Raw genomic sequence first — 27597 nt, forward strand, 5'->3', positions numbered from 1 at the left:
ATATACATATATATATTTATATATATATGTGTGTGTGTGTGTGTGTGTGTGTGTGTGTGTGTGTGTGTGTGTGTTGTAGACGTTCCAAGATATTTTAAAGGCATTTTGTGCCTAATTCGTTCCTGTCTCCTGCAGCCACTATTTTTTTGCCTGCAACAACAATAACGACAACAACAACAACAAAAATTTATGTTTAGCGAGTGGTTTTCAAGCCCTGAAAAGGCTGTCTACGCCTACGAGAGCGAACTTGCAACGCTCGAAAGCAATTTGTGAAATGAGTGCTTTCAGAAATGGTTTACTAGAAAACAGGCAAAGAATGCCGTGGCTATAGTATAAGAAAATGTAATGATGAAACGTTTGCGCTTCTTAATTTTTATATTTGAAGGCAAGAGGGAACGTCAATACGCATGATCGTTCTCATGAAAAATGATGGAGAAATCATCCTAGATAGAGGTAATTTTTCACAGAAAATGGGAGAGAAGACAACCAGAGGCTGGATAACAGACAAAACCTTGGGAGATGATGAAAAGCACAGAATTTTTTTCGCATTTTCTTTTTTTGCAAAAGTTGCTCCAAAAGAGTGCACAAATTGGTTAATTCAACAGTACGTTCTCTGTCGCTGGTGCATTAAACGCACTGTTAGCAATGCATGGTGTTCGATGTTTGCAGCCCTTTATCGTGAATGAGGCGCACGCATTATAACGGTCGGGTCTGGCTAATCTTGCGCGCCTGCTTGCACGTTATTGGCTGTTTCGAACCGTTACTAACAGTTATTGAAAACTTGCGAGCCGCGCGCTCAGGACTGCTGAAGTATGTAGTGGACTACGCCGGCGTGTCCGAGTTGAGAGAGAACCCAACGTGCATTTTCATCATGGCATAGAAACTCCTTTAATCACCAGTCATCCGGTTGCTGCGCGATATAACATCATGCAGCTTTCAGGGCTTAGAGTTAATTATAGAAGCTTGGGAAGGCGGGATGTCGAATCTGCGCACCCTCAACACGGCAGTTTGTTACCCGTATCAGCGTGCGCATGAACTGTTAGTTGTTCCCCGTTTTTTTTTTTGCATCACCTTAGAGTTTCTTCTAAAAAAAATGCAGTTTATTCCCTCTTACCGCTGTTTCCTACGCCCAGTAAATTGACCTCTACAGCGTTTCCTTAAGCCTAGCACGTGGGAGTAATAAGGTCGAATCATCTGATGCTTGAAACTGCTTGAGACGTTTGGATGTTTTCTGATCTGACGTCGTGAGCAGAGCTCGCTGGGGGTAATTATTTATTTGCAACACACTTTTGGATCTCTTGATGGGCTAGTTATTTTTGCGCGTCAATATACGAAAATATTTGGTCGTCTATCACGGGTCAGGAGAGCATGATTCGGTTGACGATCATCTCTCAGTATACCTTCTCATGTTTTGGTTATTACGAAACGTAGTAGTGCGGCCACCAAGGCAAATCTGCAATTACGTTATAGTTCAGCCACGTCAACCAGCCCAGCTTCGAATTATTCCCGTATCGCAGCACTGCTATAAAGCTCTGCGCATGATTAGGGTACCTCGATGCCAGTATGCGAGGTTGGCGCCGGTTATACTTGTGCTGCCATCTGCCGGCGCCTAGCTTGGTTGGCTCGGCTTTCGCAGCAGCAGCCGCCAGAGGTCGAGAGCGCTTCGCAGCCGACGACGGCGGAAAGAACCGGGCCGTCGCCGCTTTGAGCGACGGGCGTCGGCGAGCGAATCCCGACAATTGATAACTTCACAAAAACAGTTGCAGTGACCCTCTTCGGCAGCAGTTGCATGTATAAAAGGTACGACTAGTTCTTAAGTACGTAGCACCGGTCGCGGTATAGCTTTGCTTACTAGCCTGGTGGCATGACGACACAGCCGCCCCCTTATGACGAGTTTAGGCTTACAGTAGCACATGAATTCTTGATAGCGCCTCTGGAATTGCTTATTGCTCATTGCGGTGCCTCGCTATCGCAACCGATTCTTGCCTTGACGGCGTTGCTATTGCTAACGTAACCGTCGGCCACATAACGCTTGTGGTATGTGGTATCTGTGGTTTTGACAGGTAGCGAGTGTCCCGTGGAATCGCCGTATCCATGGCTGCGGAAATAAAGCCGATCGTTGGGCCAGACGGGCAGGTCAGCAACGCGAAGAAGCCTCAGCTGATCAACAAGCTCGAAGGCCATCAGGAGCCAGTGAACGTTGCCGTCATCATTCCGGGCGAGGAAGGAGTCATAAGCATCAGCGATGACAGGTGAATCTTGTGGAGCTGCCCCTTGGCATTAGTCCAACACAAAATATGCATTCCCTCCCTGTTGTAAACAGAGCGGTGGGCACTTGTGTTGCGTCTGAAACTTGTCAGAAGTTGAACGCCTTAACAGGGCGCAAAAGCCCCGTCTACTTTGTCTGCCCTAGTTTTCAGTGATCTTTTGGCGTGGGCGTGTCTCCGTACACGATGGCATTTCATAATCTGAGGGACTAGAACTCGGCGGAATACACAAACAACTGTCACCCAGTAACGATAAGTCAGTGTGACGAAGCCATAAAGGGTTTAAGAGGTATCGCTACTGTTTGTTTAGGCAGTGTCTTTATTTCGGGATGCACCTTTTAGAAAACGTGACCGCAGAGGTTGATGGCTATATTCAAACTTTGCAAAAGGTTGGAAGCTGAGCAACTGTTCTGACCACAGGTGCATGGTCTCCAGCTTTTTGCTGTAGTTGTTACCTGGTGCAGCAGTCAGTTATGTGGCCTTTGTAATGGGCACTGAAATGTTGATCAAGAATCCATTGGTACTGCAGATTACAAATGATCAAGAGTGCATTGCAGAAATTAACCCTGTAAGGTGAATCAGGCATCTTTTTCGCAGCGTAGGCCAAGAGCAGGTGCAATAAGGGGATTATAGAAATGCACACCTTCTCTCAGTGCTCCTGGTTTGTCACCATGGCAGCTACTGTGACGTCTGTGCAAGCTGTGTTTTGGAATATAGTGAGCATGTCCTTAGGTGTATTGAAAAACCTAACCATGAAGAGTTGCTTTTACCTGAGCCATGTTTCTCATGCGAGCTTTGTGTAGTGGCCCCCCGGTACTACACCTGTTTATATGGTACCATGTCAGCCATGTAAACAACGAGCTGTAGTGTCCAGACAACTGACTATGCTGCCAGTCAATGGGGCTGTGGAAAGTTTCATGGCCATAGGAGCGCACAGGTCTCCAGATAAGGAGGGGAGCAAAGTTTATGGTAGCGCCTGTTCGTGTCTCCTGGATAGCAAGCAACATTATGGGACAACATATGCACCTCCCTTCCCCATGCATAATACGCCTTTGTTCATAGCAAAGAGTGTTGAACACCTTAGAATCATAAGCATTTAGCCCCACCTTTGTGCATGTGTGTGAAATGCGCACTTTTTTTAGACTAATTTGAGCTAGCCAGTTCTTCAAGTCTTTATTTTTAATGGCACTAAAAATGGTTGTGTACATCATTCATTTGCTTCCTAAAGAGCAAAGCTCGGGGTATTGAGACATGCTTTTTCATGAGAAAAGTGACTGCATTAAGGCCCCATGCTGCATTTGCTGCGCCTACACGACCTGGTGGTTTAGGCACCTGCCTTGTATGCAAGAGGTGTCGGGTTCGGACCCCTGTGCTGTCAGGAGCTCACTAGTTTTCCAATGGGTACAAACTTTCCCCTGACCTGGTGCTCGGATCCTTTGGAGTGAAATGCTGAGGAAAAGGGGTGTTTGACCTCACTTCGAGCATGCCAAACATGTTAGCCATCGTGCTATTTGGCCAAACGGCCCATGCACCATTGGAATAAAATCGTCTGCACGAGTGGTGACATAAGTCTACAAGATGGTCAATTTTATGTTGTATTTATAGCGGTAGAAGCTATTACTCAGGTTTGACTTGGTCATGCTGGCTTAGCTTATGGCACGAGCTACTACTGGTTAATGCGCTATTATACTCCGGCCACCACGGTAAAAACACGTGCTCTGTTATTATATTGTATCACTAGCTCATGAGAGCTTTAACGGTATTTCCAGGAGTTTTTATCCTCTGTGTTTCGTAACCAACAGAGAAATGTCAAATAGTGTAAGTGTATGTTAAACAACCTATTTTGCTGCATAGAGCCATCATCTAAATCCACTGTGGGGTCTTTTTTTCTTACGATCAGGAAAGGTGAGCATGAGGATGTTACAGCCAGCTGCATGGTCCTACTTGATACTGTTTGTTAAAAATGACATTGCTATTTCCTTTTTTCAGTATCTACCCCACACACATTATGCCTTATCACATGTGTGCCTAATCTGGACCCATTAAGTGCAAGTTTTCAAATGGAACCACTGGTAGTTTATCAAAAGAGCCCGTAATTTTTTTTTAATGAGCAACTTGCTTACTTTTCGTTACTCCTCATGCTTTCCTTTATGGTTTGAATGGTGAGGTAAGAAGTCACAGATTTATAGCTTTGTTCTAGAACACTGTGGGAAATTGGAAGCAACTGAAAATTAGGTATGAGCATGCATGAGTGTGCCTGAGCTGCTCATTACTTGTTCTTGACAGGACTAACCGAGTCATGTCTGCTTTCTGGGCAAACATGTTGTTGCTTGTTCCACAGGACTGTCAGGGTATGGCTGCGAAGAGACACTGGGCAGTACTGGCCAAGCATATGCCACAACATGCCCTGTAAGCATTGAAGGAAATTTTTATTTTTTGTCGGCTTGCTTTTTACTCCTCATGGTTTAGATTGCTTTTCCATTTTTTAAACACATTTTAATGTGAAGCATCACCCTGGTACTTTTTTTTTTCCTAGCTGCTGCATCAGCAATGGACTACAACTCTGAAACTCGAAGGCTATTTATTGGAATGGATAATGGCTCCATATCGGTATGTGGGCTGTTAGAAAGTGGCTTACAGTTATCAGTGTGCAATGTGCAGCGTCCATGCTGGCAAGTCCTCAATCTTGTTTTCATTTCTGCTCTTAGGAGTTTCAAATTTCTGACGATTTCAACAAGATGACTCATCAGAAAAATTACTTAGGTGAGTCTTGATTTGTTTGCCATGATTGCATCAAAAATGGATGTTTATTGTACTGTGAAGGAGGTTACTTCTTGTTACACCAAAAAGTGTAACCAAGTATTGCACAAAGCATGTGCTCAAATACCCCATTATTGCACAGGTATGGCTTAGCTGGGCAGTTTGCAAGCCTAGGGTACAATCAATAACACTTGACTTTAATCTCCACTAGAGTGTTTAAGCTTGCAACTTGAACCCTTTGTGTTCTCGAAGTTGTCAGTCAGCAGCATTCCTTCTGCAGTACTTGAAGGTGTACTGAAGAGGAATCTGAACTCGTCTTTTTGCCGCGGGAACTCAATCTACACGTTCCGAGCATTCTTAGAAACTTCGATTTATTGACCTGTGTGGCCGATTTCCCTAATTAAATCGAATTAATGTCCGGCTCCCACCTTTTTTTTTTAATTCTCCCTCGTACGGTGGGCGGAGTCGACCAACGCGCGGGAGTGCCTTTCACCGAGTCCCGTGGCGGCTTGCCGCTCTGCCATCGGCGGAGTAATACGTAGTAATCCGCAGAAGCAAATAGTCCGCGCATATTTTTATTTCTGCGGGCTTATTTTGCGGCTATATTATCTGCGAATGAAACTATTTATTCACGGGAACCTAAAAAACAACATAAAGCGAAAGCAAAGCCTCCACGGAGCTGGCTGAAAGGCACTCCACGCGTTGGTCGACTCCGCCGACCGTACGAGGGAGAATTCAAAAATAAAGGCGGGAGCTGGACGTTAATTCGATTTAATTAGAGAAGTCGGCCACACAGGGCAATAAGTCGCAGTTTCTAAGAATGCTCGGAACGTGTAGATCGAGTTCCTGCGGCAAAAAGGCGAGTTCAGATTCCTCTTCAGTGCACCTTTAACTGGTACCTGCAGTTGTATGTGATGTGCATTCAATTTAGCATTGGATGAAACACTGTCTTGAAAGGTAGGGGAAATGGGCCCGAATTATGTGTAGTTCGAATTCAAGGAAGCCTTTTTAATCCTCTTTATATTGACTGTGTCAGAGCCTCAGTGCAATTAAAATGCAAGTTTGAATTCAGTGCTAGAGTTCAGTTTATTCTGTTTACTGGACACCACATTTTGAGTTTCCCTCTTTGACGCATTGAGTTTTCTCAGTGTGCCTGCAAATCTTGTTATTCTTTGACTCCGTGCAATATCTGCAAGGTGCCTTGATATACCTTGCACTCTGTTGATATTTAGCAGCCTTCTAAAAGCAAGTGGCACATGCGAAAAGCTGTTGGTGCTTATGACTAGCTGGCTGTGCGAGAGGAGAGAATCCTGTGGCCCACTGGCTGCATTGCCGGTGGCAGAAGTGCACATGTGAACCCTCGGGGGTGGTATGTTGTGCAGCGCACCAGGGCCGGGTGATGGGCATAGTTTTCTCCCTGATTGCCGAGTGGGTGCTGAGCGTGGCAAGGGACAAGCACTTCCTGTGGCACTGCTCCGAGACGGGCCGGCGACTGGGTGCCTTCCAGAGTGGGGCATGGTGCATGGCTCTCCAGTATCCTTTTCCCATTCTTCCTTGCCTTTTTCTCAGGAGTGAAGTTTGTTCGAGCATTTATTTGCTTATTCAGATTGGTATTGCGACTGTTGTGTTCTGGCTCTGTGTAAAGTCAGTTGTTGGTTTCGAGGGCTGAATTTTTTATGGAGAGACTCTGAGAAAAACGTAACTGTGCCTTGAAATTTTGGCGGATATTAAAGTAGGGGTGGCCATTTGTGCACCACTTGACTGCTTGTGTTAACTCAAAACCTTCATTGCCACTTGGTAACGCCAATCAGCTACTATATAGCCACATCTGGAATCTTGGTGTAATTTCCCCACATGTATTCTGAAATGTGCGAAGTTGCTCTTGTAAACTGGTGAGTTTTGAAAACTATAAATTTTTTTTTTGCTTTATTAAGGGCTACACCGTCACAGTTTTGTCATGTGCAGTGCTAAAACAAAATCATGCTGTATACTTGACGTCTGTTAGTTATTGGGGCTCTTGATACAGTTCTTGCTATCTCTGCAAATTTAATGTTGGAGTTGAAAAAAATGTCTCGTTGGAGGATGGTCATGTTGTACAAGAGTGAACATTTAAAGGTGAGGTGTACTGTTGCGACAACACTGATTAAAAGAGTGCCTTTTGGTATATGTACTCACTGCAGCAACATAGTGGGTTAGGAATCCTGATTCGGTGTCTAGTGTTTTTGCATTTTTGTGTGTGCAAGGTGTGCAGATGCCTGTGCACTGAGGTTTCCATGCGCGCTAAAGAAGCCCACGTGGTCAAAGTTACGGAAGAGCCATTCCTTTTCTGGCCTCACTTGTAACCCATGGTGGAGCCTTAATGTGCTTACATAATTGTAATTGCAGTACATTTTGTATTCATATGTGCTTTTAGCTTAGCACAACACTGTATGCCAGGAGCCAGCTAGTGTACAATGGGCACTCCATTTTTAGTACATTTGCAGGGATTTTTAACATTGCTTTACTCTTGTATGAAATCCTTTAGCTCATGGCAATTAGTAGGGAGTCACCTGCAGGTTATGTTTCTCTTAGTTGACATACCAGGCTGACTGTTTCTGTGTGGTGTGTTCCTATTCTTCCTTAATTGGCATCTGCCAGATTTGATGCCCAGTCCAAGCATGCATTTGTTGGGGACTACTCTGGCCAGATAACCATGCTGAAGGTGGAGCAAACTGGCTACAAGCCTGTTACTACTCTCAAGGGGCACTCTGGTGAGGCGTTCCTCTGATATGCATATTTTTTTTGGTTAAACTTTTTTACTCATGTTCATTTCATGCAGTTCACAAGGGAAATCCTTGATTTCAGAAATTCGGGCTGCGGCATGGTTTATACAGTGGGGTGGCCATTCTTTTTTTGTTGGCAAGGTGGCTTGTTGTTTTCATGCATGAAGCACATAAGTAGTCTTGGAGCTGTGTTGCAATTCAGCTGAACACATGCACGCATATTCTGTTCATGTGGTGGCAATTTATCAACAGCTCTGTTTGTACAGACAACTTTGCATGGTATGAAAAGTGAAAGTTTGTGACAAATGGCTTTGCTGTTCATTCCCAGAGATGCCCGTGTCAGATTTTCAAGAACCATTTATCTGCAGGGCTGTTTTGTTTGAAGTGTTTTTCCTTTTCTTCATTAGGGTTGTGCAAAATTTTTCGTGCTTACTCTTGTGATAAAAAAAAAAAAATCTGCATAGGTACAGATCGATGGAATAAAACCTTCTCATTGTCTTCGCAGTTCCAGTGATACTCGTGTTACAGCAGCATATTTCAAAGATTACCTCCCGAAAGATTACCTCCCATCACACGGTGGCCATTTTTGACCTTCAGTGGTTTTCTAGGTGGCTGGGCATTTTTCTTAGTATTAACATAGTGAAAGTTGCTAAGGGAATTTGACATGAAGTTTTTTGTTTCATGGCGGTTTTCAGCACCTAAAGTAGTTTAATTGGAGCTAATATTTACTCTGCGTTTTTGTAATTTTGTAATGTAGTTGATGTTGAAAACCAGACAGTACCTAGCTTAAACAATCAAATGAGCTTTTTGTTGTAACCTTCTTCTAACTGAAGTTTAACGAGGCAGGTTTCTTTTGCAGATACAGTTAGGTTATTAATGAAAAATGGCTTTCTTACTATATATTCTGTGTGCTGTCTGGAATCTATGAAAACAGCTGCACATTTCAGCTGGGACATTGTTTTGTATATCAGCAGGTTGCATAGCATTGCTGCAGCCATGCGCAAAGTTCTCTATGAGGGGGAGCAAAGTTTCACCCCGACACTCCCCCCCAAACCCCCTCCCACTGAAGTCCCTATGGTCAAAACGCAGCACAGAGATAAGGAATGGTTATAAAACGTTTGTTTTAATGTGATGGAATTGTAAGATATACCAAAATTAGCAGTAGCTTTTACTTTCATGTGTAACATCGGCAGAGGAAGGCAGTCCCTGTGTCGCTGAGACATCAGTGTAACAATGCGCTTCTGAAGGAATTTCCATTCTGTCTGAACCACAGAAAATATGCGACATGTCTGTCTTTTGTTAACTGCAAAAAAGAACCTGAAAAGATTGCCTCAATGTGACTTGGCAAGTAAACAGTTCTTAAAACATAACATTGTGGGTCCTCGGCTGTCACTATCGTCAAAAAACCTCTATAGCCATAACACTGCACTTTAAACTATGACGGGACAGGTCCGACAGGAAAGGTATGGAGCAGACTTAGATGATTAGGGGAGCGCCGCACTCTGTGCCCCCCCCCCCCCTGTGCGCACGCCTGTGTCTGCAGCTTATCTACTGCTCTAGTCAGGCTTCATAACATGAAGTAGCTGTTGCTGATTAGTTCACTGCACGTGCTGTTTTTAGAAACCAGCACTACTGTCTTCATGAAGCATTGACCATTTCGAAGAAGTAGCTTGTGCTCAGTTTTTATTCAGGAGCTCAACAGACGCTACTTAGCCATATCCGAGCATTTGCGTGGACGGGAGCTGTTTGGCATTGTGTGTGCTCATTGCAGGTAGCATACGGTGCCTAACCTGGGATGCAGAGCGCAAGTTGCTTTTTTCTGGTGGCTTCGACCAGACTATCATTGTGTGGGACATTGGTGGCAAGCAAGGCACAGCCTACGAACTGCAGGGACACCAGTGAGTCTCTTTTGTTCTCTTTGTAGAAGTTGCCAATATCTTCAGTGTTGAAGTTTGTTTTCTGTCGAATAGCAGGTAGTCCTTGCAAAGCTCTCCTTTGTGATACCTTAAAAAGCCCAGGACATCCAAAAAATGAGCAATTTTCTACTGACAGTAGTAGCTGTGTAGGCTAATGTAATGGCGTGTGCTTGCATGCATGTGTGCGTGTGTCCTGTTAAGTGTGGCAGTGTAGAGTACAAAAACTTTTATTGTGACCCCAGTTGGATATGGGAAATAATGTTATTGTAGCTGTTGCAATTTATTTGGTGCATTTGTCTTTTCTTATTTCTGTTTGGGTTTGCATATTTGTCTCCTTTTCGCACACCGACAATTACTGCCTCTTGTTTACTTCCAGCAACAAAGTGACAGCCTTGTGTTATCATAGTCCAGGAAAGACTCTTATTTCAGCGGGTGAGGATTCAATGCTGGTTTTCTGGAACATGACAACCAAGAGGATAGAGGTATGTGTTCTGGAATATATAATGAAGTTGATTCATGTAAGGAAATCAAATTTACTGTATTTACCTGGATGTAGCAGAACCACAATTGTAATGCAAGGGTTACATTTGGCAGCGCAAAATGGGCGAGGAAAAAAAAATAAAAGTGAGAAACGAGACTGCTATAGGTACCTATATGCTGAAAGTTGGGTACAAGGTTATGAACAGAAGTGCCTAAAAAATTGACATTCCTATGTCTCTTCTTCATTGTCATTATTGCCGTCGTTGTCAGAGCCAGATTTTTTCGTGTGTATAGTTTCCTCCCAGAGCAGTTCGCCCTTACTTGTGTCAAGTGCATTTGAAATTGTGGATTCTGTTAACACAAGGACAATTTTCTCCTGAGATTATTCATACTAGGCTGCTGTAACCCACTTGGCAGTGATGGACGCACTTGTCTGTTTGTCTCCGTGAAGGCATTAATGTAAATCTGTCTTAATCAGTGAAATGACTGATTACCTATTTCATCAGCTAGCACAATTGCTTTCCTTTTGAAAAGAGTGTCATTCTGGGTGCAAGAGCACATCACCTTGAGTGCAGGCTTAGTGAAACAAGCAGTGGAATGAGAGCCCGGCAATAGAGGTGGTGATGACCTGCTGCCACTGCCAACGCAGGACAGGTCAGGAGCTCCTGCCAATCACTTGGCAGGATCAGCTCGATGGGGTTACGTAAAGTGCACATTTTTAGACGTTGAGGTCTCAGAGTTTCCTTTTTTATAAACCCAACACTAATTCAGCCCATAATTCATAGATGGTTCAACTGGTCACTTCATATTTCGTCATCTCATGCCAGCCCGCACTACTCACTTATTCGTGGGTACCTTCATTTAAATGTTTCGAAAATATTTTATCTGTGAAGCTTTATTCTGAATGTAGACTATGTGAAATCAAGCTGTTTTTATTGCATTAGGGGGTTTTAACGACTGTTGGCTGTGCTTTTAAGCTATTATATCTAGTCTTGACTAGTCGTTGCAAATGATTTACAGTGGAACCTCAATATCAACCTCATTGGGTCGCAGAATATGTTTATATCATCAAAAATTCGTATCATCTAAAAGAAATGCAGAAGCATTGAAAACGCATTGATGCAGATTGGTTTATGGCTGAGAGGATTTATTTATGGCCGTGTGCCACTACTTGCTTCTCGCTGTGCAAGCGCATCTGGTGGTCGCGACGTCGCCAATGTGCGGGCATCACTTAGTGCTTGAAGGTGTGGTCGCAGCTCACACATTCATATTATCTATAGTGGCTTGGGAGACTGCTCAGAAATTCTGCACGTGGACTTTTGCGAATTAATATTGACAACTGTGATTGTATCATAGAAATTCTGCTGCATTTACAGTGCAATGTGTGGCTTTTCACTTCTGTTGACAATAAAAAAAAAAGCTTTACAGTATGCAGCAGTGTTATGCTGGTTATTCCCCATGTGTGTTGCCTCATCTTTGCTGGTGCTAGTGGATTTCTTCAAGCAATTGACGTATTATTGTAGAAGACGTTAAAGCTTTGTCCAGGTGGTGTGAATTAGCCCTGCTATGTAAGGCACCTTACCAGGTGTTCGAGTTTTTACTCCAGCATAGAAATAAACTCAAGGAAGGGAGGGGTTCAGAACTTCTGGAACTCCCTCGGCAAACTTGCTTTTTTGCTGTTAGCAGCAGATAGGCTAGGCAAGGGCTTTTACGAGCACAGTTGATTTCTTTTATGCTTCTGTTGGCTTTCAGTCAGAGTAAGCTATTGGGCATAATTTAGCTGATTTTAAAGGGACTGACATCTGAGCGAAACGTGTCATGTGATTGTGACAGACATGTAAAGATCTTGCCTCCTAGTCTGAGAATTGTGCACTATAATATTGGATGAAAAGAGGATTTATTATTTTAATTTGGCATTGAAAATTGCATAAATCAAGCTGAAGAGACGCCTTGCAGTTAAACCTTGTTACAGTAGAACCCCGCTGTTACGTTCCTCACTGCTGCGTTATCCCGGCTGTTACGTCGTTTTGTTCGGGTCCCGTCATAGCTTCCATAGGATCCAATGTATTGGGAACCCCGCTGTTACGTCGTAGCCGAGGAAACGATCCCGCATGATACGTCGCAACCGGGCTCCCCGAACCCGCCCGGGCAATGCGCTCCAACCGGCATTTTGATTTTTGACGAGTCTTGGCTAGGCTTGGCTACGGAACTGGCTGCAAGAAGCCGCACGCGAGTTGGAGAGGCCGCCACGAGATGGCTATCTGCCTCGCGAACGCCGAATGCCACGATCTTTATCGTGGGAGGTGGTGACGAGGAGGCGCGCCGCTGCGGTCGCTTATCTGTTTTTCTCAGCCAGCGTCCGCTTCGGCGGACGCAGTTGTTGCGACGCGCGTCTTTTCTTTTCTTTCACTCTTTCTTTTTATCTTTTAACTCTCCTCTATCTGCAAGTGACAGCGGTGGTGGCTCGGCTGGAGCCAGTCGGCAGGCCCGTGCAATTTCCTTTTAACCATTCTCTCAGTCGCAACAACATCTTTATCGTGCTTTGATGGCGTGATAGCGTTGCGTAAGCGGAATGCGCTTCCCCTTGAGGAAAAGCTGGACGTACTAAACGCAGTCGACAGGCAGTCAGGGCGGCCTACGCGGAGCAGCGCGGCGAGCAGCCTATGAACATTTCAGTGCTTGACGCTGTGCACAACGTCGCTTCAGCGTGGACTGCAGTGAGCGCGTGAACTGCACAGCACTGCTGCGTGCGGTGTGGCCGCACCGCAAAGCGACGCTGACAGCAATGAGGCCTTTGCTATTGAGAAACGCGTTGTTCTGTCCAGCGAGCGAAAGAAACTGTAATCCACCATTCTCAATTTTTAAAGTCCTAGGGTCAATTTGCGGAAATAAATTGTTTCAAGTCAAAGCTGCACTGTTTTCATCAATTTTCGGTGCTTTCCTCACTGTTGCGTTTTCCCGGCTGTTACGTTTTTTTTTCCCGGTCCGGTGAAAAACGTATGAACGGGGTTCTACTGTATTGTCAGTGCATCCCGCACTGTAACCACATGTCAGTAAAATACTGTATATTTTATTGAAGTTTACGGCCTCTCCAGGGAGGCCTTCGATTAAAAACAACGCTTCTTTCTAAATGCCGATGAAGTGCTTTGAGCTTTTGTTAATAGATGGCGGCGCAATGTTTTGCGTTTGTTGGTGCAGTCGTAATCATGGTTACGGGTCTGGAAACTGAAATGGATGCTATGCCATACTAAAACTTTAGTTACTGTCGGGCGCTTGGGACTAGAGACAAGCGTCAAGTTTGTGAATGAAGGTGGCACTGCAGTCGGCAGCGATGAGGGGTGTAGGAAAAAACGCAGCATGTGTACACACTGCTAAGCGATGCTGCCTTCGAAACCAGCTTACGCATGCAAATATTTCAAAGCATGCGTGCTTTAGTAACATTTTTGATGATGCCCGGAGAGTAGCTCTGCGTTTTCTCAACCTGTTTGCCAGATGGAATTACCAGGGAGAGTGCTCCTTTGGCTTCCCTCTCTGCTCCTAGTTGGCAGCAACAGTATGGCTACGGCGAAAGACTAGGAAGCACAGGGTACACAGGAAAACTAATCATCTGCACTCTCAACTTCTGGGTCGATACAGCATACTAGAATGCTAAGTGCAAGAAGTAGGACGACGCGATACATGACTCAAAGCAGCTTTCTATATATGACGAGCCTTGTGATGTGCTTCCTGTTTCCTTCGAGCCCACTCCGGAGAATGCGTAACATTGCTGGACACTTATGTTGTACAGTTACTTTGATTAAGGCAAATGCAATCTTTCTGCTCTTTGGAATTTTGTCGAGTGCACAGTGAACTTAATGCTTATACTGCTTGATGCAATAGACATTTGTGCAGGAGCCGACATCTTGCTCCTCCGGTAATGTCCGTAAGAATGCTCTTTTTGTTCTCTTGGCTTTTGGAGGGCTGCACAAGCGCATACAGATGTTTTCCTTGAGCTTCCAACGAAATTTACGTTCACTCTGCAGAGCTAAATATTTTAAGTCCTTCTGCTTATTTTAAAATTTGCATTTGCAAGTGCGCACCTTATTCTGCGTGATCAGAATGGCTTGGTATTTGCTGTTCTCGCCAGGTTCTGATCGGCCTGCCGTGGAAAAAGTTCAGGTAATCTGGGTAATAACGCTGCCTTACTTTGCAGAGATCTTAGCAACGTTTAATCTTTCTAAGAGCGGTGTTAAAAAGATACAATTGTTTAAGCTGGCAAAAGTTAAAATTGAGAAAAACTAATGTCGTGTATACTACCACCCGAATCCAGTGCTGCTTTAAAAGTCGTGCTTTGTGGTCCTTTATGAGGCAACTGGCAGCAGCTGCTTTGCCTTTTTTTGCGCTAAAAGAAGCCTGGCACGTAGTATGGGTGATTGGCCTCTGAAAAGGGCCCTCTACGTTCAGCTTACGTTCACATGCTCACAGAATATCGCGTCTAAACTTCTCGTATGGGAACCCGACAGAACGCGAATGAGTGGCAGGTGTTGATTCTTGCACCATCGTTCAACTAAAGAGCAACCAGGCAGATTAGGAGGCGCAAACTGCCAGTTTTAGATGCAAAAATACTATGCTAGCTGCCCAGCCAATCTGTTGATGAATTTGTCCCACTCCATGGCCACTGCCCATCGCTTTCACCCCGATCAGACCGCAAGAAACTTGTGGAAACTTATGCCGCTTCCTTTCTTCTGCCTTGCGGCTCAACCAATCGTGCCGCAACTCGGAATGTCATGAATTATGTTGAAAAACACACAATCGTGGCGTACCCAAGGCAGATGGTCCCGCTTTTTGCCTACAGAATGAGTCGCTGCTGATGCCAGTGCTGCCGCATCTTCATGCCGTCGCAGCCTGATGCTTGCCAATGTGTTAGTTTTTAGTTCATCACTTGTGCCAGTGTGCAGTCGCTATCGTGCTTGCTGCACCATGGTTTCTAGCATTGGGATACATAAAATCGGGCGCATCCATTGATAGAAAAATTTCTCGATAAAAATCTTCGAGTGTTTATAAAAACCATTGTGAAACAAAGCACCGTATGTACAAAACTTTCCATTATGCCAAAAAATCTAATTGGTTTTTTAAAATTCAGTTGTTCATTCCTTTAATAAGTTGGATGTAAAGCCAACTAGACCATTAGGCTGCTCCAAAAGTTTTCATAGAAACACTGAATTCCATGCTGTCTTGTGATATTATCCAAGATGCTGTGCACCAAATGTAAATAGTAAAGTAAAATTACCGATGCACTTTCGTTGGGATTTATACAGCATCACATATTCTGCAAGTAGGTGTGTGCTGCTGGCTTCTCAGGAAGTACAAGTGAACAGGATGTGCACATAAAGAACGGTTGTTCTGCATGGTTACATGGCTACTGTCCTTACCTATTCTTTGTACTTGAGCAAACCCAGTGCGTTCAGCTCTTGCTGTGGTTAAAAAAAAGCTAATCATTGTGTTGGGATGCTAAGGGTGCATACAGGGAAAGCTCTGGTTTCCCCACTAAAGTGATTGTTTTAGAGCAAATGCTTTCTTGCTCCTTCAACCTCGTGCTAATAGAAACACCGTAAAGTACTTCGAGATGGGGCATCGTGACTAAATTACTGTTCAGAAAGAAAAGGTGTAAAATGTGTGGTGTAATTGCTTGCCATGTTTTATAGGCCACTTATGCTCGTGAAAATTTGGAAGTCTGGCATAGCGTGCTTCGCTGCCACCAAAACCAAATGTGAGCTTCCCAGCCATGTGAACTACTGCAGGTGCATGTGTAGTGAATGGCAGGGGGTTCAACTAGGCATCTGGCTCATTATGCCTTCACACTACGTAGTAGCTGCACAAGACTTGTTAACAGCCTGCCTAAGCCAATGTTGTGGTTTGCTGCTAGTGAATGTGCATACTTCTTTCCTTTCCAGACTCCTGAGTGGGGGGAGAGCGACACGTGCCAACGGTGTTCCCGTCCGTTCTTCTGGAACATCAAAGCTATGGTGGATCAGAAAACGATCGGGATCCGACAGGTCAGCATCAAACCGAGTTGTCCATGCAACTCTTGGGGTTATATCTTTTTATTTTGCATTGCATTGCCTTTGCTTTATTATTTGTCATGAGCCTTGCCTTATTGTGATGTTGAAGGGACATTGAGGACGACTTCATGGTGTTTTTGTTCTCAGAAGAAAAAAAATCTGATTGTGCTGTTCGCGACTGTTGTCAACAGAAGGTGCATCATGGGACAGGAAGAGGCGAGTAGTGCAGACGGGCATTGCAGGCTGCAGGCGTGCTTATTGATTGCATCACTCTGGCAGTACTGTAGAGCCTGCTCATGATCCTAACGACATGTTGCTAAGCAAGAACTGCGGACTGCATTTTCATGTGCTGCTTTTGAGAGCTGGAGGTGAGTTGATCACCTGTGGCCCCACCAAGCATTGGTTTGCTTTGTAAGCTGCCGTGGTGGCTCAGTGGTTATGGTACTCAGCTGCTGACCCAAAAGACATGGGTTCTATCCCAGCCGCGGCAGTCGCATTTCGATGGAGGCGAAATGCTAGAGGCTCGTGTACTATGCGATGTCGGTGCACGTTAAAGAACCCCAGGTAGTCGAAATTATCTGGAGCCCTGCACTATGGTGCCCTTCGTAGCCCAAGTCGCTTTGAGAACTTCATAAAACAAACCAGTTTGCTTTATTTCATTTGCATTTAGTCTATCTTGTATGATAAACGTGCCCTAGTGGTTGCAGTACAAAACTTTCTGCTGTATTCAGGTTCATAATCATTTGGTTTCTCTCATGTGTAGCTCTGTAAGCCTCTACAGGCTACAGGTTTACTTTAAATATCAGTGCAGTATAGTTGCGAAAAATTGCTTTGTTATTTTGTAATTGCTTTGTTCTCTTGCAGGCTGCTTTCTTGTACTGGTGATGGAGTCATGCTGCAGTTGAAAACATTGTAACACACAGCAGAATAGCAGTGCAGTTTCTGTGACATTGCATACAGTAACAGTGCTTGTTCCCAGCACCATTTGTTACCTGTCCATCTAGCTTCTTTGAAGAGCAGTTTTATGAATTGTCCACAAGCAACTTCCGTTAAGAATGTGTAATTTTCATCGTGTGCATCAGTGACCATTTCACTGTCCTTGCACTGTTTAAAGTGTTAGACATTTTGAACGGTTGTTCACTTTGCCTTTTTCACAAGGTGTGGTGCCCTCTGGGGAGCGCTCGAAAATTTGTATGCTACCCAGGAAACTGGTCGGAAACACACATTGGCAGCACAGGGGCGATTTGTTTCCATGAGGCGCCAACTAAGCATGTGAAGTGTGTGCTTGCAGCTGCTGCCATCTTTCGCTTTGTGCTGGCAACAGGGCAAGCTACACCGATTGCCAACACCTATTGCCAATCACTGCCCTAATCCTTTGCCAATGGCAAAAGTCTAGCTAGAGCTTTAGCTGGTTTTAGTGCTATGAAAGCGTTTCAGAAGACTATCCTTGCCAGAAGTGCCCACCCATAAAGTCTGGGATGGTTGATGCAGGCAGTCTGTATTTGCAAAAGGTGGTGCCATTTTCCGCAGGCAGTGTGGCTTGTCATACTGGTGTTCCTGTCACTGGTCACTTTCAGTTTTCCTGCTTTCCCTCTGCCTAAGGCTAGCGTTGATTATCCTGAAGTGGTTCATTGATCGTTTTTGTGCTACTTATTGTGCTCTCTACTGATTGTTAGGATGCACCATTGCTCTCATGCAGTAGTCTCTCGAGAGAATGCCAAGCAAGCACACTATACACATTCGCTGCCTTCTCTCATTGTGCAGTTCTTGTGGTTGAATGATAAGGAAATAATACATTCTGTTTTAGACCAAAAATTCCTGCAACCAGAAGTAGCAAATAGTACTTACCACTGCTGCACTGTTTCCTCTTGTACACTTGCCACTGGCGTGTACACAGAGTGCAAAGGAAGGTAGACATGCTTCATTTTATCGCATGGCATCATGTTATTTATTCTGAAGGAGAATGTGCCATTTGTGCTTGGTGTAGAAATTGACACGTCCAGGTAAGCTGCATGGAGAAAGGATTTCGCATACCTTGCGCTCTTCAGCTTTGGTGGAGACACAACTGTGCCTCATTGACACACACCACTCAAAAATACGCTGTTTTTTTTCTCTTGCTAGCACCACTGTCGCAAATGTGGCAAGGCAGTCTGTGACAAGTGCAGCTCCAACCGGAGCTGTATTCCCATAATGGGCTACGAGTTTGACGTCCGTGTCTGTGACGAGTGCCACGTGGTCATCACAGATGATGAGTAAGTTCCCTTGATCTCGTGTTGTCATGTAGCTACTACTCACACTTCAGCTATGGAATGAATGGGTACAGTGAACACTGCACGGGATTTGCTGTTTCAGAGCACTTCCTCAGGCTGTGATAATGTTGTAGTGGTGATTTTTAATGATCTTTTGACTCCTGCTACAGTGGTTTCTGGTTAGTTGGTGACTAAGCTGTCGGTTGAAATCACTGCCAACTTAGCACATGCACGAGAAGAGGTTTCCCTTGGCTGGTTATGAACCCAGGTTGCATTCATCCAAGATCAGTTTGAAGGCTCACTCAGTTGCATTGTAGCTTGCCATGGTGGCTCAGTGGTTATAGCGCTTGGCTGCTGACCCGAAAGATGCGTGTTCAATCCCGGCCACGGCAGTCGAATTTCGATGGAGGCGAAACTCTAGAGGCCCGTGTACTGTGCGATGTCTGTGCACGTTAAAGAAGCCCAGGTGGTCAAAATTTCCGGAGCCCTTCACTATGACATCCCTCACAGCCTGAGCTGCTTTGGGACATTAAACCCCATAAACCAAACCAATCAGTTGCATCACAGATTTACTAGTGCAAACATAGCAGCGTTGCACAGATGGCAGAATATAGGTACAAGATTCACTTGTCGAGATGGTGTGCTTGAAGGTATTAGGTGGGACAGCATGGAGGCAGTTAGGCAAGTCTGCAAGCAGCAATAGTAAATCAATACCTAATCAAGGCTGGAGTAAGTAAGCATCTCCAGAGCACTTTGACAGTAGAAGTCTGTGAGAATAACTCGTGAAAGGTATTGTGTGGCTGAGTGGGCCTGCACCTGGTTATGAGAGTTAAGACTTGTGGTGAAGCATATGTCTTATGCTAATTCCTCTGCCAATTTTCTGGTGCAAAGTTTACATAGTGATTGTGGCTGATGATCCGCACTACTGTAATGTGTCATTATGATGTGTAGTGCACATTTGTTTGGGTGCGGCTGCCTAAAAAGATTGAAAAATAATGCCAAGCCCCCACCTGTGCATGTGCAGTACAAAGTGATGGAAGTGTTAACGAAGACCCTTAATCATTTTCGTAGCTGGAGTGCCAACTGTGCACATCAGTGACTGTGTCAGAGTGTGCTGCGCTGTTCTCATGACAGCATTTTATGCCAGGGCCTTCTTGTGCCAGCCAGAAGAACGTGCCAAACCTTTCACAAACACAGGTTCACATCGGAAAAGTCTTGCAGAATAAAACTAGCTTCCTTGGATTGGACTTCATCATTCCATTTCAACACTGTGTTGAATTTCAGAAGCTGACAGTTTTGTGAGGAATTAGTAGGAGTGTGCAAATATTCAAATTTTTAAATTCAAATCTAATATGAATATGGGGGAAAAACAACTTCAATTATTGAATTGAATATCAAATATCTGCTCAGTATGAAAAGTCTTTTTGGGGAAAGATTGAGGCGAACATTGTTGTCCTTATTTTCTCATAACTGTACGGTCTTTACAACTGAAATTAAACAAAACTAGAGCTACTGGGGACCATGAAAGAAAAATGGCATGCACAGAAATGTGTACTGCTTGATTAGACAGCATAACAGTATGCAACCTGTAATGTGGTCATGCCAAAATGAGTGAGCAGATGAAATCCTTAAATTGGCATGACTGGCAGCTAAAAATAATGTGCTGGGCTGTAAAACTTCATAAGTTTGGACTTTGGAAGAGACCAGAAGAAATGCCGGAATTATCCAAAGGTCGAGTTATTGAAGCTCCCCCTCCCTGCAGAACAAAAACTGCCAAAAATGTGAAAATGCATTGAACGAAAAGGCTTCACAGCACTAATGGTGAACAGCTCGCGACGAGTGCGCAGTTTTGGCCTGCTGGAAGAACACATAAGCGAGGGGAACGCACATCGGCGTCTGAACAGATGTGTTAAAATAAAGGAGAAACCTCGCCCGCACCACTGATGTATCGCGGGTATGGCATCTGTACAGCGAGACTACTTCCAAAAAGTGAACTATACAACCAGGCACATGCTGGTCGGCCTTTGGAAGCAGTGCCTAGCTGGATTTTGGCGGCTGGCGAATGCGTGGCCGATAGCCATCGCCGCCAGCTTGGAAACAAACTACCTGGCCAAGCTATTTTTTGATCTAGTGAAGGGGCCCTCTCATCGTCGCCATGCCTTCCATTACTTTCGCGTCATATGCGCACGAGCTACTATACACCATGCACATTTGACCTGAACGACATGGCAGAGCTCACACTAGGAAGAGTTTTGAATGCGAGAGGACAAGTGCTGTAGGTGTGGCCGTTGGGTATAAGATACGTTAAGGAAGGATAAAGCAAGAAACCACGCAATTTCGCATTGCAATTTTTATAACCTGGTGGTTGTTCTTATCTCGTGCGATATGGGGGAAAGCCCACTTGCGGAGTTTCGAGCAAGGTCCAAACCTATCAGTGACCAAATGTGACTGATCCACACGACATGATCCACGCACCGGTTAATTCGGATGGGCTCCTGAGCGGAGACTGCCTCAAGGTGTGACTGGCGCAGCAAGCGATCGACAAAATAGCCCTGTTCAAACCTGAATTTTATGCTGCAGAGGCATCCGTACAACTGAAACATGCGTACAATGCCAGGCATGACGACAAACTCATGGCCCCATCTCGAAATCAGTCACTCTGCGTAGTTTCAGTTTCGCTTTTATGAGCTTTGTGCAAGCCTCTATGGCGCAAGCCCATAGCAGCCAGCCAACCGAGCCCTGCTGCGCGCCGTTTCGGGCGCTGATTGGCCGTCCGCGTGATTCGTCCATGTGGTTCTTTCTCCGGTTCTTTCAGTGCGCCAAAACTGCTCATCACATGCCATTCGCGGTTTGTGCAGTGAAGCCTCCTCACACTTGACAATGCCGCTTGTGAGAGGTGTGACGCAGTAGCGGTGGAGCTCCAGTGCTACCGCGTCGCACCATGAAGATTGTCGGGGAGGCCCTTACCACTTTTGAGCAGTTCTGCTTCAATGCTCCCGACAGTATGAATGCAATAAAGCATTTATAAATATGTGGGAAAAAAAAATAAAAATCGTCACGCCATTCTCATCTTAAAAGCAAGCAACCATTGTCCACTCTTTCACCAAAGAAATATACAATGATGCATTCAGTTCGTGTTAGTTTTTCAGGATCAGAACATTTTTCTGGTCTCCTGAAGTTTGAATTAACGAGCTCTTACATGCATTAGAACATTCAGACCCCTCGAAGTCTTTCCTGTCAATAAATGCTCTAATGTTTGTCATCTTTTGTTTCTCTTGGCTCAACCGAGTTATAACAATTATCTGTTATAACAGTGGTATTTCCACGGCACTTCAGTATAGTTATAAGTGGGTTTGACTGATTTTTGAGCACTACCTGTGGTGGCAGTAGTGTGTGCACAGATGCACTTTTGGTTCGTGCTGTCTGTGCATTAGCACAGTGTGTGTAGATTGTGAGGTGTGGCACCGCTTTCAATTTCAGCCGAACCTCAATGGCCACATTCCACGATGCGAAGCACGCGATTGTGCATATGCATCTGGACCTGACCCGTGGCCACCTCTTAACGACGGGCACAGATAGGATCATGAAGGTGAGACGCTGACTGTACTCTTCTCATTTCAGTGAGTCTTGTTATTCTGTGCACAAGATTAATGTTTTAATACCCCTGTCACACGGGCAGTTTGAATGCCCATTGAGTCAGTGGGCATCAAACTCTATGGGGATGGGCCAGTGCCACATGGCAGCTTTTAGTGACCACTGAACACGATGTTAATCGACTCAATGGGGGTTCAGGATGGCCATTGAAACCTCGAGGGCCATTGAGAAACGCCTGGCACTCACCATGCGTTGAAAAAACACGACTCAAAAACTCAAATTAAACAAAAATATAATTTTAATTTAATGACAAAATTTTAAACTGCATTAGCCAGTTCATAAACAAATTTTTATTTGGTAGTCAGTGACAGCTCTGCAGAACGACTGGTGGTCTGATCATGGTCAGATTTATTGTGTGGCATCATAGTGTTTCGCTTCATTTCTCCCATTTTCGCCTCTTAGCATACTTTGTAACAACAGAGACCAAGAAGTGCACATTAAATGCTGCACTGATGGTAGCTGTGAACACGACGAACATGGTCATGGTCACCGGAAGTGTCGCCAGTGAAAACTGAATGCTTCTGAAACGAAATGCGCATCGCTGCCCACCGTCACCCCACCATTGCTGTCTTTAGATTGTGCTGAACTGTAAAGTATTTGAATAGCTTTTCTGAAGAAATTTTCAATTCAATATAGCACTTGCTTCAACACTCGGCTCGTTTTACTCTGCTTCACTTCGTATTTTTGCTTAGTGTTGCTACCTAGCACCATCTGTCGGATCGCATGCTTACTACCCACTCGGTGATCATTGAAATTGTGTGACAGCAGTGCGTGCGACTGGATGGCCCTCGAAAATTTCGATAGCCAGTGACTCAGTGGGCACTGAGATTGCCCGTGTGACGGGGTGTAAGATGCCCACTCATAATGATTGTTGTGTTGAATTCAAAATCATGGAATGGAAATGGTAGTGAACTTGTGTAAGTGTAGCCTGTTGCCTGACATTGGAGTTGCTTCCTTCAGTGCTATCGAGATGGAATGCAAGGACCAAGAAATTTTGAAACAAATGGTGATCTTAGGTGCACCTGGTAAAAGCAGAATGCAGTGTTTGAAGAATAACTCTCCATTCCGGCCACAAGTGGAAGTTGAGGAAGGAAGTGTTTGCCTGCACACTCTATGTAGTATGGTGAACAGTATAGACATGAAATTCTTGTCACTGTTGAGCTCTTTTTTTTTTTATTTGACTAGTACATTGCCTCATTTCAAGAGAAACAGTGGACGTTGAAATCGCTTTGAAGATTTATCAGAAATGCTCATGACGCAGCAGTGGGGAAAAAGTTCATGGTCCCGGTTGCGTGCAGGCAAGACAGATTGGGAAGTTTCCATTTTGGGGTACTACACATGCCTGCTGTTTCAACCTAAACATCAGACGTAGGAATGCATGCTTCATCCATGTTCATTCAGGCAGGGCTTGGATGATATCTGCAATTGTAAATTTTGCAGTTCTCAAATAGATGCCTATAGACCAACACTGTGTTTACAAATATAGGGGGTGCTTGTGGACGCTAGAGGCAGCTGGGGGTATTGGCAGTGCCGTTGTCTGCTATGGTGTGCATTTCGCTTATCACACCTTTCAAGAACTGTCTTCCATGGAGAGGGGTATATAGCCTGACTAGTTTGAACTATTGTATTTATGAGCAAATGTAGCATAGTATGTTGGACTGCACGAGAAGCTTGTCTGCTATGGTGTGCATTTCGCTTATCACACCTTTCAAGAACTGTCTTCCATGGAGAGGGGTATAGCCTGACTAGTTTGAACTATTGTATTTATGAGCAAATGTAGCATAGTATGTTGGACTGCACGAGAAGCTTGTCTGCTATGGTGTGCATTTCGCTTATCACACCTTTCAAGAACTGTCTTCCATGGAGAGGGGTATAGCCTGACTAGTTTGAACTATTGTATTTATGAGCAAATGTAGCATAGTATGTTGGACTGCACGAGAAGCTTGTCTGCTGTGGTGTGCATTTCGCTTATCACACCTTTCAAGAACTGTCTTCCATGGAGAGGGGTATAGCCTGACTAGTTTGAACTATTGTATTTATGAGCAAATGTAGCATAGGATGTTGGACTGCACGAGAAGCTTGTCTGCTATGGTGTGCATTTCGCTTATCACACCTTTCAAGAACTGTCTTCCATGGAGAGGGGTATAGCCTGACTAGTTTGAACTATTGTATTTATGAGCAAATGTAGCATAGTATGTTGGACTGCACGAGAAGCTTGTCTGCTATGGTGTGCATTTCGCTTATCACACCTTTCAAGAACTGTCTTCCATGGAGAGGGGTATAGCCTGACTAGTTTGAACTATTGTATTTATGAGCAAATGTAGCATAGTATGTTGGACTGCACGAGAAGCTTGTCTGCTATGGTGTGCATTTCGCTTATCACACCTTTCAAGAACTGTCTTCCATGGAGAGGGGTATAGCCTGACTAGTTTGAACTATTGTATTTATGAGCAAATGTAGCATATTATGTTGGACTGCACGAGAAGCTTGTCTGCTATGGTGTGCATTTCGCTTATCACACCTTTCAAGAACTGTCTTCCATGGAGAGGGGTATAGCCTGACTAGTTTGAACTATTGTATTTATGAGCAAATGTAGCATAGTATGTTGGACTGCACGAGAAGCTTGTCTGCTATGGTGTGCATTTCGCTTATCACACCTTTCAAGAACTGTCTTCCATGGAGAGGGGTATAGCCTGACTAGTTTGAACTATTGTATTTATGAGCAAATGTAGCATAGTATGTTGGACTGCACGAGAAGCTTGTCTGCTATGGTGTGCATTTCGCTTATCACACCTTTCAAGAACTGTCTTCCATGGAGAGGGGTATAGCCTGACTAGTTTGAACTATTGTATTTATGAGCAAATGTAGCATATTATGTTGGACTGCACGAGAAGCTTGTCTGCTATGGTGTGCATTTCGCTTATCACACCTTTCAAGAACTGTCTTCCATGGAGAGGAGTATAGCCTGACTAGTTTGAACTATTGTATTTATGAGCAAATGTAGCATAGTATGTTGGACTGCACGAGAAGCTTGTCTGCTATGGTGTGCATTTCGCTTATCACACCTTTCAAGAACTGTCTTCCATGGAGAGGGGTATAGCCTGACTAGTTTGAACTATTGTATTTATGAGCAAATGTAGCATAGTATGTTGGACTGCACGAGAAGCTTGTTCGAATCAGAGAAATACCTAGCTGACTGAGCATCTATGGGAGGTATGTCTGGCATCTTAACATGCACTTATTGCGACATTTTAAAAAGATATCGGCTTCGAAATAATGTTGCATACTTTTTCAGGCTCATTAAAAGTACTTGCCAGCTGTTAATGAACTGCCACCTTCATAGGTGCACTATTGGTATAGGCTGTACCCGCAGCTGTTATCCCCACCTGGCGACAGCAGCAGTACCGTGTCTTTATTAAGTCACAGGTCGGTGTTGGTCTATGGATATGTTCTATAACTGCAAGAGTCGCCTGCAGCTTAGTTTTCAATAGACTGTCACAGAGGTGGAAGTGCAATAGCTTAAATTTAATTAAATGTCACATAGAGTGTGAAATAAGTGTTTCACTTTTCTTCCACAGATCTGGGACATCAGCCACATGCTGTAGTCAGCCAAGGTGTGCCATGGAGAAAGCAGGGGCTGGATGAAAAAAAAAAAATTACCTTGCTGCTACATGTTTATTTGTTGGGACTGTGTTGCCATTCTTTGTGCTAGAAACAGCTATTAAAGGAGAGTGCAGCCAGGAGAAAATGCCACCGGTAGTCTTCCACCGTAAACCTCTGGTCTCCTCCCACGGGTCAACTTTTCTTCACAGTGATGGAAGTCACTTTGTAGGGGGACGGAAGTGGGGGTTGCCTAAGTGAGCCCTTGACCCTGTTCTGCCCATCGCAGTTTTGTTTTGTGTTGTTTCCATGCCCGACCTCTGCAAAGTGCAAGGCAGAGAGCTCTGCCTTACCAGTGGTGCGATGGGTGGGTGCAATTTGTGTTACCCTTAGTGGCAGTGCTAATCGCAGCAAGAGACTACCCTTGAGCAGACCGTACTGCGTGTGTCAATGGCCACTGTACACAGCCTATGTGGGTGCTCTATGCAGGCATGTTTCTCCTGTGTGCTGTTGAGGGGCAGTTGGGAGAGGGATGTATGTGCACATAGTGTGTTGTTTGTACACCCGCGTGCAAGGACATAATTTTCAACTGTTATCCAAATAAGCAAAACTGCCAGTGGAACGACTGCTTTGTGTAGAGAGTAGTCAGAGCACCAAAGATGCCATGCTTGCTCTTTGCTCTTAGACTGCGCATAATGCTGGCTGTGCGGAGGGCAGTGCAGGTTTCTTGGCCCTGCCATGGCCTGCACTGCCCCCCAACTCTGTCGTCCCGTGGAAGCAGCCAATTGGAGGTCTGAGCGTCCAAGTCACCTTGCTCTGTTGGTACTCATATGAGGTCCACAGTTGTCCCGATGGAGCAGCGCGCAGTTTGTAGCAGAGCTCAAGGGAGGGGGCACCTGCCCAGCACTGCTGTGTGGTGTGAACTCGCACAATGCAAGCTAGTTTGAGGTTGGCATCATCCCTGTGCCACCGGATGCGAAGCAGCAATGCCCCGCATGCACGCATAGTCTGCAGCCATTGTTGTGGTGTACAGTGCTGAGCGATATATATATATATAACCACAAGACTGCACTGGCAGTGTCATATCGTGTACCTGTAAATCTTTAAGACTGATTTTCGTTTCCTTTATAACTGTAATGGTAGTTTGTTGCATGGAAGCCTCATTTTGTCTCCTGTGTCTGTGCAGCTTTACATCTACCCGCTCTTTCATGTGGATTGCAGATAGTTTTCTCCATTAATCTGGGCTGCTGTTGAAAATATTTTCTCCGTACAGAGATAAAGCCGCTCTGTTTTGGTGCTTGGCTGCAAAGTGGCCCATTTCCTTTGCTTAGCACCTCTTTTTTTCTTTGTTGCCAGAATGTCTTTGTTGTGCTTTACCCACTTTTCTAGTAACTTGTGTATACGTAAGCTGTCTTTTTGCCATGCTGTTGATGAATGTTGCATAAGGAGGTTTATAAACTAAACACTGTGGAACACTGCTGTATTCCAGTGGCTAATTCTAGCACTATTGTGGTCTCGTGAAAGCTGTTATATACATCTGTGATAATGAGCTCCTGCAAAGTAAGAAGTGGGTTAAATGTCCTTGAATAAATGCCTGAAAAGGAGTGAATCAGTTTTTGTCATGGTGATGTTTATTGGTTTGCTGATGGTTGATGCAACAAAAGTCTAGGTTGCACGTGCTAACCAAATCAAATTGTCAGCAGACCAGACACTTTTGAAACGGGAGGGACATGCATTCTGTAGTAGTTTATGCACCCCCCCCCCCCTCCCCCTCCCCCTCTTGCCATCAAGAATTCAGATTTGGGACCGTTCCAAGCAGGCTTTTGTCGGCAAGCATCATAAAGGTGACGCAAGGCACCTTGTGAAGC

General features: G+C 44.7%; 1 protein-coding gene across 1 annotated transcript; it reads left to right on the forward strand.

The window, feature by feature from the left end:
* The first annotated feature begins 1641 nt into the window (after positions 1-1641).
* On the forward strand, positions 1642-27341 carry Wdfy2 (WD repeat and FYVE domain containing 2). Its single transcript, XM_089582606.1, has 13 exons — positions 1642-1800; positions 2064-2252; positions 4609-4676; positions 4804-4877; positions 4976-5030; positions 6410-6560; positions 7665-7777; positions 9561-9687; positions 10082-10187; positions 16119-16220; positions 18348-18478; positions 21956-22064; positions 25708-27341. Exons 2-13 carry the CDS (start codon positions 2095-2097, stop codon positions 25732-25734), a joined length of 1221 nt encoding a protein of 406 aa, XP_089438732.1. The 5' UTR covers positions 1642-1800; positions 2064-2094; the 3' UTR covers positions 25735-27341.
* The last annotated feature ends 256 nt before the right edge of the window (positions 27342-27597 follow it).

This window comes from Amblyomma mixtum, chromosome 3 (assembly GCF_055824585.1).
Source record: "Amblyomma mixtum isolate Tamu chromosome 3, ASM5582458v1, whole genome shotgun sequence".
Classification (NCBI taxonomy): Eukaryota; Metazoa; Arthropoda; class Arachnida; order Ixodida; family Ixodidae; genus Amblyomma; species Amblyomma mixtum.

What these genes read in the sequence shown, in the direction of transcription:
- Wdfy2 (XM_089582606.1), top strand. Translation starts at nt 2,095, where the DNA reads ATGGCTGCGGAAATAAAGCCGATCGTTGGGCCAGACGGGCAGGTCAGC. An exon ending in TGGATAATGGCTCCATATCG is followed by an intron (nt 4,878 to 4,975) that starts GTATGTGGGCTG and finishes TTCTGCTCTTAG; the next exon opens with GAGTTTCAAATTTCTGACGA. An exon ending in TACGAACTGCAGGGACACCA is followed by an intron (nt 9,688 to 10,081) that starts GTGAGTCTCTTT and finishes GTTTACTTCCAG; the next exon opens with CAACAAAGTGACAGCCTTGT.